At 39.2% G+C, this 18,950-nt stretch overlaps 1 protein-coding gene across 5 annotated transcripts in view; it reads right to left on the reverse strand.

Moving 5' to 3' along the window:
* UNC79 (unc-79 homolog, NALCN channel complex subunit) overlaps positions 1 to 18,950 on the reverse strand; it is a 108,531-nt gene that overhangs the window by 61,943 nt on the left and 27,638 nt on the right. For all 5 annotated transcript variants that reach the window (XM_064713857.1, XM_064713859.1, XM_064713858.1 and 2 more), the window contains exons 13-26: positions 18,119 to 18,290; positions 15,567 to 15,797; positions 12,819 to 13,009; positions 11,856 to 11,979; positions 10,437 to 10,577; positions 8,911 to 9,132; positions 8,052 to 8,279; positions 6,565 to 6,706; positions 6,093 to 6,172; positions 5,860 to 6,008; positions 4,685 to 4,842; positions 4,165 to 4,346; positions 2,706 to 2,907; positions 928 to 1,107 (exon numbers count right to left, since the gene is read on the reverse strand). In XM_064713857.1, the coding sequence (XP_064569927.1) occupies positions 928 to 1,107; positions 2,706 to 2,907; positions 4,165 to 4,346; positions 4,685 to 4,842; positions 5,860 to 6,008; positions 6,093 to 6,172; positions 6,565 to 6,706; positions 8,052 to 8,279; positions 8,911 to 9,132; positions 10,437 to 10,577; positions 11,856 to 11,979; positions 12,819 to 13,009; positions 15,567 to 15,797; positions 18,119 to 18,290 (2,402 nt within the window). The remainder of the gene's footprint in view (positions 1 to 927; positions 1,108 to 2,705; positions 2,908 to 4,164; positions 4,347 to 4,684; positions 4,843 to 5,859; positions 6,009 to 6,092; positions 6,173 to 6,564; positions 6,707 to 8,051; positions 8,280 to 8,910; positions 9,133 to 10,436; positions 10,578 to 11,855; positions 11,980 to 12,818; positions 13,010 to 15,566; positions 15,798 to 18,118; positions 18,291 to 18,950) is intronic.

The following is an 18,950-nucleotide window of genomic DNA, read 5'->3' on the forward strand; positions in this document are numbered from 1 at the left end:
TTACTCATGCACTGCTGTCAGGCAATGAGTGTAGCTGCTTGGAACATGTCATTTGTGTGCCCTACAGATTTTGTGCACTATGTTCTATAACTAATTTTCTCCATCATTTAATTTCGCTGGTACAAGAGTCAGCACACAGGAGTCCCTGTGCAGCATCAGTAATTGGTCATGAAGGATTACCTAAGAATTCCAAAATATTCAGGGGGACTGTGTTGGAAAGAATATATATTGCAGTGCTGGAAAGAAAATTACCTTTTAAGTTAATTGTTCACTAGCAACCAGGTTTGAAAGTTTTATCAGTTCCTATTACATGGGTAAGAGCAATGTGAGAGGTTCAATTTAAACATAAAGAATAATTTGTGTTTGCAAAATTCTCTAAAGGAGAACAGACAAGCTTCATTTCTGCTAGGAAAGATATCTGCATGGCACTCCAGACAATACCATGGTTTTCTAGCACTAAGTCCTCCTGTAGAAGCCATCAGGAAAGACATGTTGCATGGACATTGTTTCCTTACCAACAGAATGCTGAATATATTCAAAAACCCATTTGAGCCATTAACAGCTGTTTTTAAGACATCTAGCAGATGCTGCATGCACTGATTAATAATTATAATTAATAAATGTATTAGTAATAGAGGATTTTTTCAGTAAAATCTGTATCTATTTAAGACAAAACCACTGCATATTAGCCACAAATAAAAATAAAGATCTAGAAAAGACAAACTAGTTTTGGAGCATTTTATTCTGGCCTTTTAAACAGACACATCTAGACACAACTTGTCTATGCTCTTTGTCAAATGCCCTAACTTGTCATTATCAGAAACCTATTGGATAAATATTGACAACTCCAATGTGTACCCATCGACGGGATACGATCCATGGGGAGAAGCCAGAGGTGTGTCACACAAACATAAACAGGTACTCAACGAATTTTGGTGGTTAGGGTTTCAGGAAGGGAGAGCGCTCTCTTGGACTCGGCGGGTCCCTTGACGCTGTCCCGCAGGGAGCGCACGCTCTTCTGGCGGTTTCGCGCGAAACGAGCCCTCTTGATCTTCCACATTGCTGCATCACTGAGGTTGGCCACGTTTGTCCTGACAGCAGTGATAGCTTTGCAAATGCAATGGACCAAGTTAGGATTCATTCCACACCACGGGGAGGGGTCCTACTGCTGCCAAGTGCCAAATGCAACTGGGCCCCGGGTCCCACTTCAGCCAAGAAAGTTTCAAATGGGCCCACGGGGTCCATCTGCAAGGTACTCATGTGCATGCTCTCATTCTGAAAACCATACAGCCCCAAGAGGCATAACTGTGTTAAAAGATTATGTTGGTCAAAAACAGATTCTTGAAGCCAAAAACTGAATTTCAGGCTAAGAGAATATGAGGTGCCCCCATTTAAAACAGCAGAAATCTCACAAGTATGGATCACATTTGGTGTACTCAAACCTAACCATGGCCTGTAGTTTTGCCTTACTAACCTCCTGTTCTGCCTGCACCTACCATCCTGATTTTGAATTCAAAATTCTGTGAGTGTAGATTATGGAGTTAGTTACAGTGGTGTTATCAGCAGTATCACTGCATGTCTTAATGGGATCACCAATACTTTTTCACACTCATATCTACAGTGCACTGGAACCCTTTGAGTTTAATCATCTGAGTGACTGAAGTCAGTGAGCCCATCCTTTACATCACCCATCTCTTTGAAACGGCAAAGAAAAAGGTTCAAAAGAAATCTGATCATTTTTTTGTGCTTATTTTAAATCACTCAAAAATATTCCTATTTAAAGATATTGCCCTACATTTGCAGCCAGAGGTGTCAGAAACTAGTGTCAAGACACCCTCCTCAGGCCACCCCAGCAGTTCCCAGCATTGGATCAAGCTACTCACATATGGAGAAGAAAATACCTTTGCAGTTCCACCCCTGTCCTGTGGAGCAGTCACAGCACCTAGACTTTTTTAGGTACTGGGCTCCATGCAAATGTAGAAGGAAGCATTAGGCTGCTGAGGGAACATGCACTGTTCAAACAGCTGCTCCCATCTCCTCCAGGAAATGGAAATAGATCTGACTCATAGGCCACCACTTGGGTTAGGAAGTTTTCAATTATTCAGCATTCTAAAAATTTATACATGAATTAATTTTTAGTGCCTCTCTAGTGAAAGGAAGATTTGGTTTCTCCTTTAGAAATCAAGTACGAACAGGACAAACATTTAAAAACATTTGTCACTGCAAAAATAGTTAACTGAGCACTGGCTCTAGGAGTCCATGTATCTCTTACACTGTGCCACACACATTGGGGCTTTTCAGAGGGTCAAACAGCTCCTAGGGCTGACTTTGTACAGACCCACCACAGGACAGGACTGGGCATGATCTGGGACTTGAAGAACAGCAACTGTGACAGCATTAGAACTTCTACAATAGAACAAGTGGGTTAGTGTGGGTTGCAGGTGATCATAGAATCAGACCACAATTCAACCAAGGCTGGTAATCACATTCTAATGAGCAAAACACAACACCCAAAAGTGCAACAGCCTAATCTGTATTCAGGAAGTAAAAACTGCTAACTTCAATTTATTTTATTTTGGCCTCAAAGATTACTAAATTTCAGAGAATTTATATACACGAGACCTGCAACTCTGTCAGACTCTTGCAAGCAGCTAAAATTCCAGAAGCTGATAAAAAGCAATCAGATTCATTTGAAATATGCTTACTTGTTGGGAAAGGAAATTCTTTGTTGCAGTCCAGATGAAGCTGAGCCTCCAAACTCAGGGTCTCAAAGCGATTCACAAAGAACTCCCAGCTCAAAGCTGGGATATCTGCTTTTAGAAAATGAAGTAGCAAAAGCTTACTAAGAATTGTGGGCCTATCCTTGACAACTGTGTCAAACTGGAAATCAAGGCAGAGGCAGAGACCCTATAGAGGGAAACAAAGAAAACAACATATAACTGAGATATGAGATCTCTTAAGGATTTTTTAAATAAAGGGAGGTCAAAGCTCATAACTTCTCCTGTCGGTTAATATAGGATCAAGGTTTAGCTCCTTTTTGTACCAAGTCCTTTAAATCAGAACTAATGCTACTGGTATCAGGGAGCGAGTAAGGTAAGTAAAGAGATAAATTAGCATCATATTTTGAATGAAGAATTTTCTAAGATTTTGAGTAATAGAAAGGTACAGGCAAAGTCCTATCCTACTGCATATTTGGTACATAATATCAAAGTGCTTTGCTCATGCTCCCCATCTGAGAAAAAGGTTACATTTATGTAACTGAATCAAGCCCTTAATTACAAAAAGAATGAATCACCAAGGTTAAACAGGGAAAGCAAGATAAGACTGTGAAGTGTATCAGAGGCACTTAGCCTGAAAATTCTTCTGTACAATATCTGCACTAGAATTTTGACTGGACTGTCAAGATTTATGTTTGATAAGAAAGCCGACATATTGAATATGAAAGTGCAGTATACTGGTCTCATTGAACCCAAGTTCAGTAATAGTGTCATTGAACTCAATTTCTCTGGAAATCATTTTGAAAAGGTACCAAATGGAATTAAACTAGCAAACATTAACAGCTTTTTGTAGGCAGTAACCCTGAGATCTTTAAAATACATATTCATTCTATTCTCCACAGAACTAGAACTGAATTGTTCTATGAAATTTATTTTTTTATCTTGCTTTTCTTGCTTAGGTATCTGTTTAGATTTAATCATGAGAATCATGACTGGCAGGCTCTCTGACACTCATAATATTACATGTCTAAGTGACTCTTGAAAAGATCAAGATCAGGTTTGGTTTTGCCCAAATACATTTTCTCACTGTGAGCTCAGCAGGGTCTCATAAGACTTAGAAATTTATTTTTTTAATTGTAAAATACCAAATTATTTTCAAATAATCAAAAAAAGTCATTTTCTACAACAGCAGTTCAAACACAATAATCCTCTGCAGCCATCAAAATATTTATGGTTAAACTTGATCTTAAGAATTATTTTTTCCATGATTCCAAGTTGGGGTAGGGCAGTATCATTCCCTTGGTTATTTTGTGCATATGCCAAGTACCAAGACCAGTAATGCTTGCCTAAAGAGGTATTAGCAGGGACTGTGATGCTGTACATGGGAACTCCAGGTGAAAAGGCAGCTTCCCACTGGAATGTATTTTTTCCCATGTAGCACACTCACCTGTAGAGCTGGCCTCTTTATGGTGTCAAGTAATAGTCCAGCCCTTGTAGCCACTGCTGGGTTGACATCTTCCACAGCAGTCAGGAAACAGCAGAATGCATGAGCCAAAGAGTACTTCAGTAGGTGGTTTTTTGTCACAGAGTGAATGTCCAAAAATCTGCACAACACAGCCACTTTCTCAACTGTAGCAGTGAGACAAGAGGCATATTCATTCAGGCAATGCTTTATGTACTGATTAATACACAGATTAATACATAGAAATATGCACAGCTGAGAAAGTAACAAAGAAAAATAGCTAGAAAGAGCTATAATTTTGATTTTTATTATCCAAAATGTCGCATCTTCCCCTTCATTTTACTGCACACTGTTTTGCCATAGTTTAGCACCAAACTATCTCCAAAACTCTGCAAAGCAGCAAAAAGTTCATCATCTGCTATATGTCTCCTCAGTTACTGCAGAGAAAGCTCTACTTCTTCAGAGAAGAAACAAAGAGAAAATAAAGTATATTTCTCAGGCCTACCTGCTTCAAATCTCATCTTCCAGTCCTTACTGTTGAAATTGCTGTTTATGATTGTCCAGAAAATGTCAGCTCCATGAGGAAGTGAAAGGGCATGAAGAAGAAGTGGGACTGCCAGGGAAGAAAGCTGAGAAAATTCAGACTTCACAACTCCCCATAAGCTGGCAAGACAAAAAAGAGCAAGCCTGCTTATAAAGACACTCCCTTGATATCCTTTCTTCTAAATGTAAAGAACTTTCCATGAAAATCTCTGAGCCATGCTGGGCATTTATGTGAATACTACAGAGTGGATTGTAGTAAAAACAGAGTAGGAAAACAGAGCTACTTGCAAATCTTCAACTACAGCATTTTTTATTGAAAATCCAGGTTCAAATATTCCTTACTCTGAAGTATTTCATTTTGAAAGAGTTTGCCTAGTTCAAGACAACTGTCATGGAACACAGTCTGTGCTACGAATTAGGAGTTTCAGCATGACCACATAAGCCACATGAACTACCTTGACACCAAAAATCATGTGCATCCACAAATAACTAAGAAGCTGGATATTCACAATTTGCTGGTATAGATTCAGGACAGATTCTCTAGGCTGTTAAAACCCTCAGTCTTGGGAGATACTCAGTGAAATTAATACAGAGCAGCTGTTAAGTGCTGACAAACAGTATTTCAGACAATGATATGCTGATGTTTACTCAGCTAGTTTTCTTCAGAAGTCCCTTTCTCCAAAGAGAATCTTAAAAGGCACAGATTACAATCCAATTCACTCTAAGTGAACAAACTTCCTGTCCCTCACAAAAAATAAGGTGAAATACTATTGTTGTCTCAGCTTTAATGCTAAGGCCCTATAAACTCTGTGCCTGCCTTCACAACATCCTTTATTTTATTTTGTAGAGTATAGGAAGACACATCAGTCTCAGGTAATGGTATTATTGAATATGAGAGTCTGACTCATTGCAAAAGAGGTGGCTCACAATGGAGTAGCTATGATGGATACTGCAGGGTTACCTTGACTTCATTTACATCTTAATTAGCCTGTGCAATAACTTTCTTAATCTTTCCACAATTCCTCTACCACTCTTGTTAATTTCCCATAGTAAACTTGCAAATTCTTTGGCACTAACAAAGATGTATACCTGGAGAACCAATGAAGTGTGAAGACAAAATGTGCAATAATAACCCACCTGGCAATCAACATGTGATCTTGAATATAGGCAAGAAATTGTGGATGGTCTTTTCTTGCTATATACAGGCATTCCCCATGAAGACACAGGATCTTCAGACAATTCAGCATGTTAAAAAGAATGTCTGGTTCTTCAAACCTTGACATTTCCTGTGTAAACAGATGTTTCTCTCTCAACACAATGACATCACTTCACCAACAATACAAACTAAACTAACAAGCAATCAATGTTACCTGCAATATCGTGTATATGAGCTTCAAGGTAACTGGAAGCTGCTGATAACAAAACTTCCTTTCTGTGTCATTCTTTATTGCTGTTAAAAATGTAAGTTACAGACAATATTAAAATTCTTTTATCTATGAATTCAAAATGAAACTAAAGGATGTCAAGGTGATGAGAGATAAATTAATTCTAGGCACATTAATCCTGCAGTCAGCAAAGTTTGCATAGCATGGAATGTGGCATCTAATGTTTTGGCTACTTTATATGTTCAAAAAGCCTAGACTTCTTTTAACACTTTTGGGAGACAGTCACACTTGCTATCAACTTTTTTACAGCCTATCCAATTAATATGTTGAAAGAATTAAATGCATGATAAAAAAAGTGACTGTGCACTGTTGGACTTAAAAGACTGCTTGTATTGTATATGAGTATAAGCATTTCTTTTAAAGCCTTAGTGCAATAACCTTTTCAGCCTCTACCTACCGGCATTTTCTGTGGTCTCTGTGTGATTTCCTGGGTTTTCTCCATGCTTTGGTGCTGATTTGTCTTCCTCTTCTCCTTCAGTTCCTATAATAAACTCAGGTCTAGTATACAGAAGACTATCCTCGAGGTTATCTGTGGGCTCCTTTAAGAATATAATAAGTTAAATTCATTTCTTGATCTTACCTACATACATGAGGCCATATCCTGCTGACTAAGCTACATTTGGTGTGACAAACTGAGCTCAAATGAGGCATTCTTTGTTTAGTTCCTTGTATATTTATGCACTCAAATCACCTGCATATCTAAGTATGTTTCTGACATTGATTTAACAGAAACTGTATATCCATATTGGAGCTGAGGTGGATTCAATCTAGGGCCAATACTTCACCAAGTTTGTCATCCTTGCCTGAAAGGAATAACAGACAGGAGCAGGGTGTTTCCTGCACTACTGTGGAGTTACAGGCTTAGGGGCAGGACCTACCTCAGCCACTTTTACACTGAAAACTGTAAACTCCAGGCTGTGTGGCAAGGAGCACAGGATTAAAGGCTCCCATTGTGATATTTATGTTGTAAATTTCAGGGTGAAGTCTGGAAGTGTCCCAGCACCCAAAAGACTGCACTACACACTAATTTGGTATTGAGATGAGAATCTGCACTAGAGGGGCATGAGATGATTTTTCTAGCATAAATACTATATTGACTATTATGTGCAAAATATCTACTTCTCGCATACACATGAAATGAAATTCTGAAAATTTGACACATAACAAGCCATCACTATTCCCTCCATGGAAGAAAAAAGCTAATAAAAATCTGCTACTAACACACTACAGCAAATGAGCATCAGAATAAATGGAATGATGCCTTCTTCTCAACTACCAGATGGAACAGTTACATGTAATAGATATCCAGCTTAAAATAAATTCATCAGACCACCACCACCACACGAAATTTTCCAATACTTCTGCAAAGCTACAGAGAACTTTAATGATAACTAGTGACTAGAGAGTACATATCTGGGTCTGATAAAGTTGGATACTCAACCTGAAGTAAAATCATTTTTCACACAGTGTTCAGGATTTCAAACAGTCAAGCTCCAGCTAAGGCTTGCTCACTTGACAGCTGCTTCACTCAAAATCATTAATCATTTCAAAGTATCCACCCCTTGCTTTTAACAAAAGGTAAGTATTAACACTTTACATTTTATTTGAGACACAGTAGGATTGGAGTGATGCATATCCAAAGTGAAATAGCACTTCAGTGTTCATGGGGGAAGAGTTCATGGTGGATGAATATTGCCATTTTCCCTGGGTTCTTTGAATCAGTTCAAACTCTGGAAATTTTACAGTTCAATGGCATTTTGCCTTAACCTCCCAAATCCTTCATGCCAAAAGCCAGTGTAGCTTTGCTTCCTGAGCACAATGGAATGAGAATAGTGAAGGAGTTGCAGCACACCGATAATACAGATTCTTTCCTGTTCTACTTACCACAAGCCTGATTTCTTCCTTTGGAGCAAGCTGCTCCAGCAGCTCAAAACCTAGCTGGTAACACAGAATGCTGGACTGGCACAGACCACATTCAACTGATTTTTCATCTTTCTGACAGGTGTGAGAACCACCCCAGGGCGCCTGAAACACGTTGTTTATGATGGATATTATATCTTTTGAGATGCTGTTCTCTAAGCCCAAAGTGACACCATCATCCTGGAGTTCCATCTGAAAGAAAGTGAAAAGAGTAAGGTTTAATTATTAATTTAAAAGGCAGAGTACAAACCATCTGCCTCTTCCTACATTTCTGCTAGTTTTATATTACAGTACTGGGAAGAATCTAAGATAAACTGTAACTCAGAATTTTAAATTGCCATTGGCGTTGAGGCCCAAGCTCAAAAAGCTAAAGTAAATAGACAATTTCCAGAATATAATCTATTAATTTTACCTGGAGACTGTAATCCAAAACAAGTGTCCTTGAATTCACAATGTAGAAACTTAGCTATCCAAAAATTGATATCCTAAGCTTATCAACAAATCTCTGCCTCTAGTCTGTAAAAATAAACAAAGCTCCAAGGAGAAGCTCTTTCACTAGTGTCAGGTTAATAAATAATCTGAATGTGGAGCTATCTAACTTCTTTGACCATTAACCTATAATTTCTATAGAGATAAAGACAGATGACAGCTGCACTGGGATTTAAATGCCTTATACTTCATGCCAGGCCCTAAGCAGAAAGAGAATCAATACAGGATCAAAAGAATCAATGCCAGGCCCTAAGGAGAATGAATAAAGGAGAGCCAAAAGTGACTACAGAACTTCAGCGTTCCTTCCATGTGGATGTTTTTCTTCTGCAAGTACCTGCTTCAGGATTAGATCAAACATCAGAATGAAGCAATTAAGATTCATTTCCTCATCTTCACACTCAAAATCAATTGTTTTTCCACTAGGATGTCCAAAATTCTTGAAAGGGCTCTGAAAAGGACTACGTATTGGGCTCCGAAATGGGCTCTGGAAGGGGCTTGGGAAAGGACTCAGCATGTTGTGCTGAACTCTGCGCCCAGGGTCAGAAGCAACGCTCACCTGAAAACATAAAAAATCAACATGTCCAAATGACTGTCAGACACTTAAGCAATCTCATTCTATAAGAAATGCCAAAAATAGCAAGAACTCTGACAGCCCTGACACTCCCTTGTGTAGCTTTTTTTGCAAAATATACCAGTGTCCCTTATTAACACCACTGAACGATAAGATACAGTGGAAGTACAGGAACCATATTCTGCCCAGATGATACATTCTCTCAAGCTAAGTAGCTGACATCCATTATGTTATTCCTCTAAGAAGAATTTCAACATCCAAAACCAAACTGAAAATTGGTGCAGGCAGTAAAGCAGCCATCAGGTTACAATGATCTGCTCCATAATCCATGGACACTGACTTTAGCAGGAGGCTAACAAAGGAGCCCACCCCAAGAGAACTTTGTTAACTTAGATTGTACCAAGGATACAGCTAGCTGGAAATTAACTAAACACAAGGGCAGTAAGTTGTGTATGTCTGCACTGATTTATGCCCACACCACAGCAGGCCAGCTAAAACACCCTGAGAACTTCTAGGCATTGCAGGGAGATACACACTTAGATGACACACCAGGTCAATTTTCACACCAGCTATGGTCTGAAAGACCAGACAGAAAGTTTAATCATTTTTTCTGCTTAGTTTAGAAGTGATCATGGGCTAGGTATGGCAGTGCTCTCTGCAGAGCTGTATCAGAAGACCAGCAGACCACATGTAAGAAGTCATCAACTGCCTAGATGCTCTAGTTCCTTAAATGTAAGGAATCAGATCTTTCAAGCAACCTTGTTCCTGGTGTCCTTGAAGCACTTCATCCAAACTACTGAGAAATTAAGTCACATCAGACCAAGTATGCATAGTACCTATGTATTTGTACATATTTTCTTCCAGACCATAAGCCTTTGACAGACAACTTTAGAACACATTCTGCATCTCTTGTGTTTGGTACAAAAAATGCAGGGAATCAGAAATAAATTTTTCTCTCTCACTCTTTCAAAACATACCTGGGCCCACCAAATTCACACCAGAATACAGAAGGTCATTCTGGATGACCAGCTGTCCATAACAGTTTGTTCCTGATGCAAAGAATCAAACAGCTTGAAAAAGATACTGAGTTCCTACCTGTGTTACCATTACTCTTTTATATGACAGAGCAATATTAACTGAAGTCATGCCAATTTTCTTTGATTTTCAAAATGTATACTGTTTTCAATCAAATGCTGCCATATTGAAAGATGTTTTTTAATTCTTCATGTGGACTCTGTCAGGAAGATTGTCATAAGCAAAAAAAAATAAGCAGGATAAATAACAGTTACCCTCCGAGCTGCAAGATTTCCTGCCAGTTCACTGACTCTTGATTTTCTTTGATTTGCTAATTCTTTTACAGAATTAACTCCATCAGAAAACATGCTGATTAGTAACTGAAGAGGAACCACAATGTCTAGTTCAGACAACACCTAAGGAAAGACAATAAATAAGAAAGCATGAGTTTCAAGTTGGATCACAAACACCAGCTACTTTAGATGCACTTTTGTAACATGATCCTCAGCTCAGCAAGTTCTCTGCATTTAATTTTGGTATTCAATGAGGTGAGCTACAAGCTTAGATTTCTGTTATAATCAGGGCAAAATAAAACAGGCACTTTCAAAATATTTGTTGGCATCCACTTGTTGCACCTTGAGAGCAGTTTCATGCACAAACACACAGGGATGTGCAGCAATTCCACAAAAATATTTCTGTAAAGCAGAAATATTACAATACTTGAATTAATAACTTTTTTTTAATTATTCCTTAAAACTGAATTGTTTATTTTATTCTAAGAATTTGTTCAGAATGGTAGCCTACAGGTGTCAACATAGTGACAGAATTGTTAATTGCACATCACTTGGAGAACATTACCAATCTATTATGCTTCTGTTACTCAGATAAATATAAACTCATTTGCACTTGTCATTAAGTGTTATTAATTCAAGAAAAATCTAAAAATAATCATGCTTTACTTGAAAACTCTGTAGACCTAAAAACTTAAAATTACAGTCAGGTAAATTGGTCTTTGTAGAGGTTTAATTAAAATAACCCTCAGCAGGAAAGAAGCAATAATGAAAAGTACAGGTATTATTTTGAGGTGTTGTGGAAAATTTTGTACCCTTTTTGAATTCATTGCCCTCATCTGACATGATTATCCCTGTAGCTCCCTGTAACATTGGGTGAATGCCAGTTTTGTGGGCAAATATAGCACAAAAAAGGCGAGAGCAGCAGAAGACTTGGTGGGTACAGAGCTAGTCTAATCCAGCTCTTCATATGCAGAAACAACTACAGCTGTTTCTGGAGTCTGGAATTAATTTTAGAATCTACAGACCAATTTCTGTGGAGACTGAAAAGTAATGCTGTAAAAAAGTCAGCCAGCTGAATGGCTCTAAAGACCCAACTGACAACAAAGGTTTTCTTTAAAAAAGGTTAAAGAAATTCCCAGGCTTCCATTTTTAAAGAATCGCAAAATCATTTAGGTTACAAAAGACCCCCAAGATTACCAAGTGCAACCTTTGACTGCTTCCCACCTTGTCAGCTAGGTCATTGCTCATGATGGGTTGGCAACACTCAGGGTCTGTCTACCAACCATCCTTATATTGTGGAGCTAAGCAAAGGGCAGAAGGGGTGCATCAACTTCAGAAAAGCAGATTCTTTTTCAAAATTATCAGCTGTTTCAGCATGACTTATCAAGCAAGGACACTTACATGCAGCCAGAGCAAAGCCTGCTCTTGCACAGAAGATGGATACCCTGTGAATCGACAGCTAATAAACCCAAACATCTCCTCCAAGGAGAAAGGCAGAGGACAGAGCTCAGTGTCAAACATTTTACTGAAAAATAGAACAAAAATGTAGCATCACTGAGTTAGCATGGTATACACTGTGTGAGACAGAACAGAAAACTGGTAGGAAGCTAATCTTACTTGCAGCCTCACCCTCCACGGGAGCTGAGCTAGGCTGCTGATACCACCTGTCCTGACTATACAAGGCCATCTCTGAATTTGGTGATGCACCTTAAGAATTCATACCACATATGTCCAGTTTCATTTGATAGCAATATCTTTTCCAACATCCAATGCAAAATTTGGAAAACTTCTCATCTCACTAGTTCATTATTCCATGTTTGCACTAAAAAAAGTTTACAGCAATACCTACAAATATTAACTTACAGTCAGTTTCAGAGCCCTGTCATCAGTTTAAAGACAATGTGAAGTTTTACCATCAAAGTCATAAACCAGACATAAAATTATGATTCCACCACCAATCTTATTCTGGGGTTTCCTTTGCTCAAAGGGGAAGATATCAGCTAAACAAATATAGCTCTACTAATCCCCACCATTTCTCATCAACTGGAAAGGAGGAGAAAGATGGTCCTTCCAACATGATTCAGGAAGGACCAGCTTTCTACATATTTCTAAAAATATTCATTGATCACATCAAAGAAGAATCCATGTAGTTGGCTCTCGACTCAAAGATATGGGGGGCAATAAAAGAAAACTTTCCCAAACTTAAATCCTTTCAACATAGGATACAAAAACAAATCCAAAGCATTCACTCACTACTGCCTATTGCACACACAGACATTTTAATTAGTTGTCACCATCTTACAATGCTAAAACCCACAACAAACATATGCAAAACCAGAATGATTCCAACATATGCCTACATACCTCAGCACTTCCCGAAACTCTTTCAGTTGGTTATCGGGCACTTCTGTCCTTATAGCTTCCAGCCACTCTGGCATGATACACTCCCACACTGACTGGTTTATCACATTGTATGGAATCAAGCAAAGGATTCGGTTCAGCCCTTCTTTTAACTGGGTTACAGCACTACATGATTTGTCCCAGTATCCACCAACCTGTGGGTATTTCAAAAAACCATACTGATGAACTATTGCAAATGCAGGTCCACCAATGAGGGGAGAGAATGATGCATCTGACTCCATCTTATCAGAAGGCTAATTTATTACTTTATTATACTGTATTTTATTAAAGAATACTATACTATACTATAGAATACAGAAAAGATACTTTACTGCATGTTAAAAAGATAATAATGAAAACTCGTGACTTTTTCCAGAGTCCTGGCACAGCTTGGCCCTAATTGGCCAATGAGTCAAAACAACTCACACTGGAGTCCAATCAAACAATCACCTTGGGTAAACAATCTCCAAACACATTCCACATGAGCACAACACAGGAGAAGCACATGAGATAAGAATTGTTTTCCTTTCCTCTGAGGCCTCTCGCTGCCTTTCAGCTTCCCCAGGAGAAAAACCCTGGGTGAGGAAATTTTTTTCAGAGAATGTGAATACCACAAAGAACAACATTTCTAGTCCCTGTAACTTGCTCACTATCACAAATTTGCTCAGTGTGTTGCAGCCAGAAAATTTTTGGAGGTGATCATTAATAACTTCAAGGCAGAATTTAGAATTCAGCCATGGAGCTGTATTGTTTTTTCCTCTTTAATTTCACTGACAGTCCACAAAAGCCTTGTCCAAGACTTAAATGAAGTTTGCTCACTTCCAGGGCATGATTCAGTGTATTATTATTTATAATTCTCAAAAAGGCACAGATTTATTTGGTCAAACTTGCAACATCAATTTTTTGCTCTGGGAAACTTGTTACAGTACTGGGTCTTTATTCTGAAAAACTTGGTCTGTACAAGGTGTTCTTTCATGGGTGTTAGTTCAGGGTTTTTTGAACAAAGGTTCCCAGTGATAGAAGCAAAAAAATATGCTTCTAAGCATATAAGTAATTGGCATACAGAGATTAATTATTCTAACTGACCTCAGCTCACATCTGCTGTTCCTGACTAATAGCTCTAGAGATGCCTGCTGTTTTGGCAACAATTACTGGTAATCTCAGCCAGCAAACTATTTTTCCTTCATTCATCACAGCTAATTTCATGGCTATTTGTCTTCATGTTCTAGTGAAGTCTGGCAAATCTGGCAAGTTTTTGGTCCAGTCTTAAGTATGGCTGTAGGGGGTAAAAAAACTGAAAAGAAGGGCTGGATCCAAGAAAAAACACTGCAAGAGATTACAGCATGAGCTTCAGTCCTTCTTTCACCCCTTGATCTCAAAGCCATGGTCTCTTTTGTTCAGTTTCTAACATTTGAAGCATCCATCCACCTCTCAGTGTGCCCCAGCTGACTTACTAGCATCCCAGCAGCAATGGTTACTGAGTAAAACATGTCCATGCTGGCCTGCACATGTACAGCAAATCACATACATTACATCAGGAAAAACCCACAATGTACAGTTCATGTCTGATGATGTAATACAGCACATGAAGTCTTTATGGCTCTTCCAAGTCTAGCCACTTAATTTTAGGAAACAAGCCCAACATGTCCTCTGAGAGTCTCAAAAAAAAAAAAAAAAGTCTTACAAAAGCACGATTAAGTGGTGAGTTCTGCTTCATAACTAATGGACAGAAAGAATGACTCTTTTTAGAAGAGGCTGCACCAATAGTTGTACTTAGGCACCCTGGACAACCTGCCAGATAAACCTCTCTCTCTCCATCAGCAACAAGGCAAACCATGTCAGACTGGGATCTTAATTGAGTCACTCAAATTAGGTCTCTGATGTTAGCATCAGTGTTCCCAGAGTTCCCTTCAGTAACAACTGTGTGATTTCAAAAACCTTAATTCACAGCTGCAGAGATGAAGTATGCAAAGAACAAAGAAATATCACTAAAGGATAGGCTTACATCTGGGAGTAGGCAAATGATACCTTTTAGCAAATACATGTCTGGGTACTTCAGCAGCGTAATGGAAATGTGCCACTATCAAAAACATACAGTATCTTTCAATACCTATAATATTCTTCCAAACTGCCTTCACATCATTGTAAAAAATGCCTACTTTCTAACAAAGTAAAACTAGAAATGCTGTGAAAAGGAAAAATGTGGTGGTGCTCACAGGGGACTTAGGATGAGGGAAGAGATGAGAATGTTGACTCTATGTTTCAGAAGACTTGATTTATTATTTTATTATATATATTATATTAAAACTAAAAGAATAGAAGAAAGGATTTCATCAGAAGGCTAGCTAAGAATAGAAAAGGAATGATAACAAAGGCTTGTGACTGATCGAGACAGTCTGGACAGCTGGACTGTGATTGGCCATTAAATAGAAACAATCATGAGACCAATCAGAGATCCACCTGTTGCATTCCACAGCAGCAGATAATCATTGTTTAGATTTTGTTTCTGAGGCCTCTCAGCTTCTCAGGAGAAAAATCCTAAGGAGAGGACTTTTCATAAAACATGTCTGTGACAGAAAAATTCCCAATTTCCAGTGCTCCCTCTATTCTGAGATTTCTTTGTGTTGTCAGAGCTGGGAAAGAAAAGGTGATTTTACTCAAGACCTTAATCTCTGCAGCAAATAAGGGATCCCTCAGATAAATCATTCTTACCCTGGCAAACTCCATTGGCTTGGGCAGGAGGCACATAACCATGACATCAAACCTGACATCACAAACAGTCTTCAGCCACTTGGTAACAAACTGGGGCTTCAGCTTCTCAACCAGGCTACCAACTTCATCATCCATCATGTAAGCTGTAGAGTGAAACCACTGGAACACCATGCTGACCAGCCTTGCCAAACTCTCTGTGGGTGTATTCTCACTGGGAGTGCAAAGGCTCACCTGGAAGAGAGAAACGCAAACCAACTTTCATTTCTAGAATTAAAGGGGGGAAATTTTCGGTCTACTAGATTTTGCATATTCTCAGAGTTATGAGGATGCAGATTACACAGGAGACAAATGAAATTATCAGTTTTAAGTAGAGGTTGGTACAGGACAATTGACAAAACATTTCCTAACCAGAAAATAACAATAAAATGGGAAAAACAAAAACAGGGACTGAATTTTTTGTTTACTTTCAACACTGAAAAAAATTAGTATAGAGTGCTTTGACAAACTTTTTGGTTTAAACTTTAAAATTACTTTTAATTTCAGAAGCTACTGTAAATCTAGTAAAATATATGCAATACATACACACACATATATTAGATAAAAAGACAATTCAAATCAAGAACTCCAAAAATTCTGAAAGAAAATGCCTACCTAATGTAATAAGCGATCTTTACTTTGCACAAAGATTCCAACATTGAATTTCTGTCCTCATTTGGGGCATGAATATGAGTTTTAAGTACACAGAAATTCCCACATAATGATTAACATTCTTCACCCCTTCTCCAAACTCTCTAAAATGATACCTGGACTGTAAAGCTGTCACAAATCTGAGACCAAGTTTCTACCCCAGCTCACAGGCCAGCACGCTGCTAAGCCATTAATTACCTGATGTTTGAGCTCTTGGCACCCTCTGGGTAGAGGAGACAGTTTCTAGTCAGGTTGCTGCACTGAATGCAAAGAATGGATGACAGGAGAATTGGGAAGCTTCTTTAACTACCTCTCAGCTATTCATTGTCATTTCCTAGTGAAAACTGCACCCTCAGCACTTGGCAACCTGAAACTGGTGACCACAGCCTGGCAGTGAGTGAACAACAGGTATCTGGAGAAAAAAATGACAGCTCTCCTTCCCAGAGAAACCAGAATCCATTGTTTTTTCCTCCCTGATTTTTCTTGAGATGAGGCAGCCACCAACCCTCTTGCCAATTCAAAGTACAGTCTTTTACTTGATTGCAGGTTGAAGCTTAGGTGTTTTCTTCCTTGTGCTTGGCTCAGTTGAGCATTAACTCAAAGGCAGTATCAGCTGGCCGCCTTTTTAAAAGGAACTCTCGAGCCCTTATCCAGTTTCTGCATGAAAGATAGTCATTTTATGGAGGAAAACAGCAACCCAAGATTTCTCACAACCTGTGTGGTCATCGCTGTCAATACCCACTACAGAGAGATCAAGATATTTTTTACAGGAATAGAATGGAGGCATTGTATATTCTTCCTCCCTACCACAGAAAGGTACACTTTGAATGTCAGGGATGAGGCATGTACAAAGAAAACATAATCTGTTCTGTTTGCACTTAATTCTACTTCTGGAAATATAGACCTTTAGTCTTTATAAAACATTATTTAATACAGAATAAATGTACATGGCACAATAAAAAAAAAAGAGACGTCTTTACTTCTAAAACAACGTTAAACAACAAAACCCACAAGATGTCAGCAGAATATAAAGTTTATTCATGTAGTTCCTTGAAACTGCAGAGCAGCTCTTTTGGTACTATGGAACTCCACACCTACCACCCCGCCATGCAGAGATCCTACCTCTGTTTAGAGAATGGATGAGGGTCCTGCTATTTGCTCACCTGTCACTGGGTGACTGAAGAGAGAGCCTGAGAGGAAAGCTGCCTTGGAAAGAGCCTGAGGAAAAGAATTCTCCTTAAGGAGAACTGCAGAATGCAGTTTCTGAGGATCTGTGAAGCTGCAGCCTGGCCTGCTCATGACCTAGCCAGGAGCAATCCTGCTGTTTTGGAATAATCTCTGGTAGCTGCTGTAGGGGTAGAACACAGGGCTTCATGCTGTCATTCACACCAGGTGAATGGAGTAGACTGACTGACACAACTTGATCAAGCTGACTTCAGGAAGGAACAACATCCCACTAAGAATCCTCCTGCCTATTCAGAGGTAAGAGAGAAAGCTCTGTTTCCAGAAAGTGATGTTGAAAACTGAAAGGGGAAAATGAATTTTTAGGGGACTGCCTTTTAAAATTAAAAAAATGCAGCTCACCAGGGGGCACTTGTGAACAGAAGAAAACAGAACTCAATTAAAAAACAGAGTGAATAATTCTGTTACATACTTTGTAGCAGACTCAGAGACAGTCAGCAGCTCCACCCAAACTAGTTATGAAATCTCCAAGTCTGACAGCTTCACAGGAAAAATTCTTGCTTACAATTCAGAGTATGTCTCCAATTAAAGCCAAGAAGTGTGGGAAAAAATAGAGGCAAAACAGACTTCAGAAAGTAAAGGGGAGGCAACCACGAACAGAGAAGAAAGCAAGAATTTCTTACCAAGAACCATATTCCAAACTGGCTCAGGAGGCGTTGGTCATGCTTGTCATCATCTTTATTATCAAAGTCTGTGTTGTCCAGGGAGTGATGGGAAGAGGAGAGGCCCATCTGCCTCCTTCGGTTGAGTTCATGCTCCCTCTGCTCTGCATGAAACTCCGCTTCTTTCAGCAAGCTGTAAAACAAACCTGTGGTCAGTGAATGCACCTTTCCTGCAGTGGATACAGGAATCTAATCAAGAGTAACTAGATGTTAAACCATATCATGTCATCACTTTCCTGAAACAAAGTAACATCAAATTCTAGGATTCCAGGTTGCCCTCCTCATCAGGACAGCACTCACAAAATCACAGAATAACGAGGTTGGAAGAGTCCTCTAAGATCATCGAGTCCAACCTATGCCTAACACCTCAACTAGTCTATAGCATCAAGTGCCATGTCTGGTCTTTTTTTAAACACATCCAGAAATGGTGATTCTACCACCTCCCTGGGAAGAGCATTCCAGTACTTTATTATTCTTTTGGTGAAAAATTTTTTCCTAATATCTGTGTCCTCCTGTTCTGTCAGTTGCTGCCTGGTGGAAGAGACCAACTCTCACCTGCCTACAACCTCCCTTCAGGAAGTCGTAGAGAGCAATTAAGTTCATCTCTAAGCCTCCTCTTCTCCAGGCTAAACAACCCCAACTCCTTCAAACATTCCTTGTAGGACTTGTGCTCCAAGCCCCTCACCAGCCTTGTTGCCTCCCTCTGGACGTGCTCGAGCATCTCAATGTCCTTCCCAAACTGAGGGGCCCAGAACTGAGCACAGCACTCAAGATGGGGTCTCACCAGTGCCAA

The sequence above is a fragment of the Zonotrichia leucophrys genome, chromosome 5 (assembly GCF_028769735.1).
Source record: "Zonotrichia leucophrys gambelii isolate GWCS_2022_RI chromosome 5, RI_Zleu_2.0, whole genome shotgun sequence".
Taxonomy (NCBI): Eukaryota; Metazoa; Chordata; class Aves; order Passeriformes; family Passerellidae; genus Zonotrichia; species Zonotrichia leucophrys.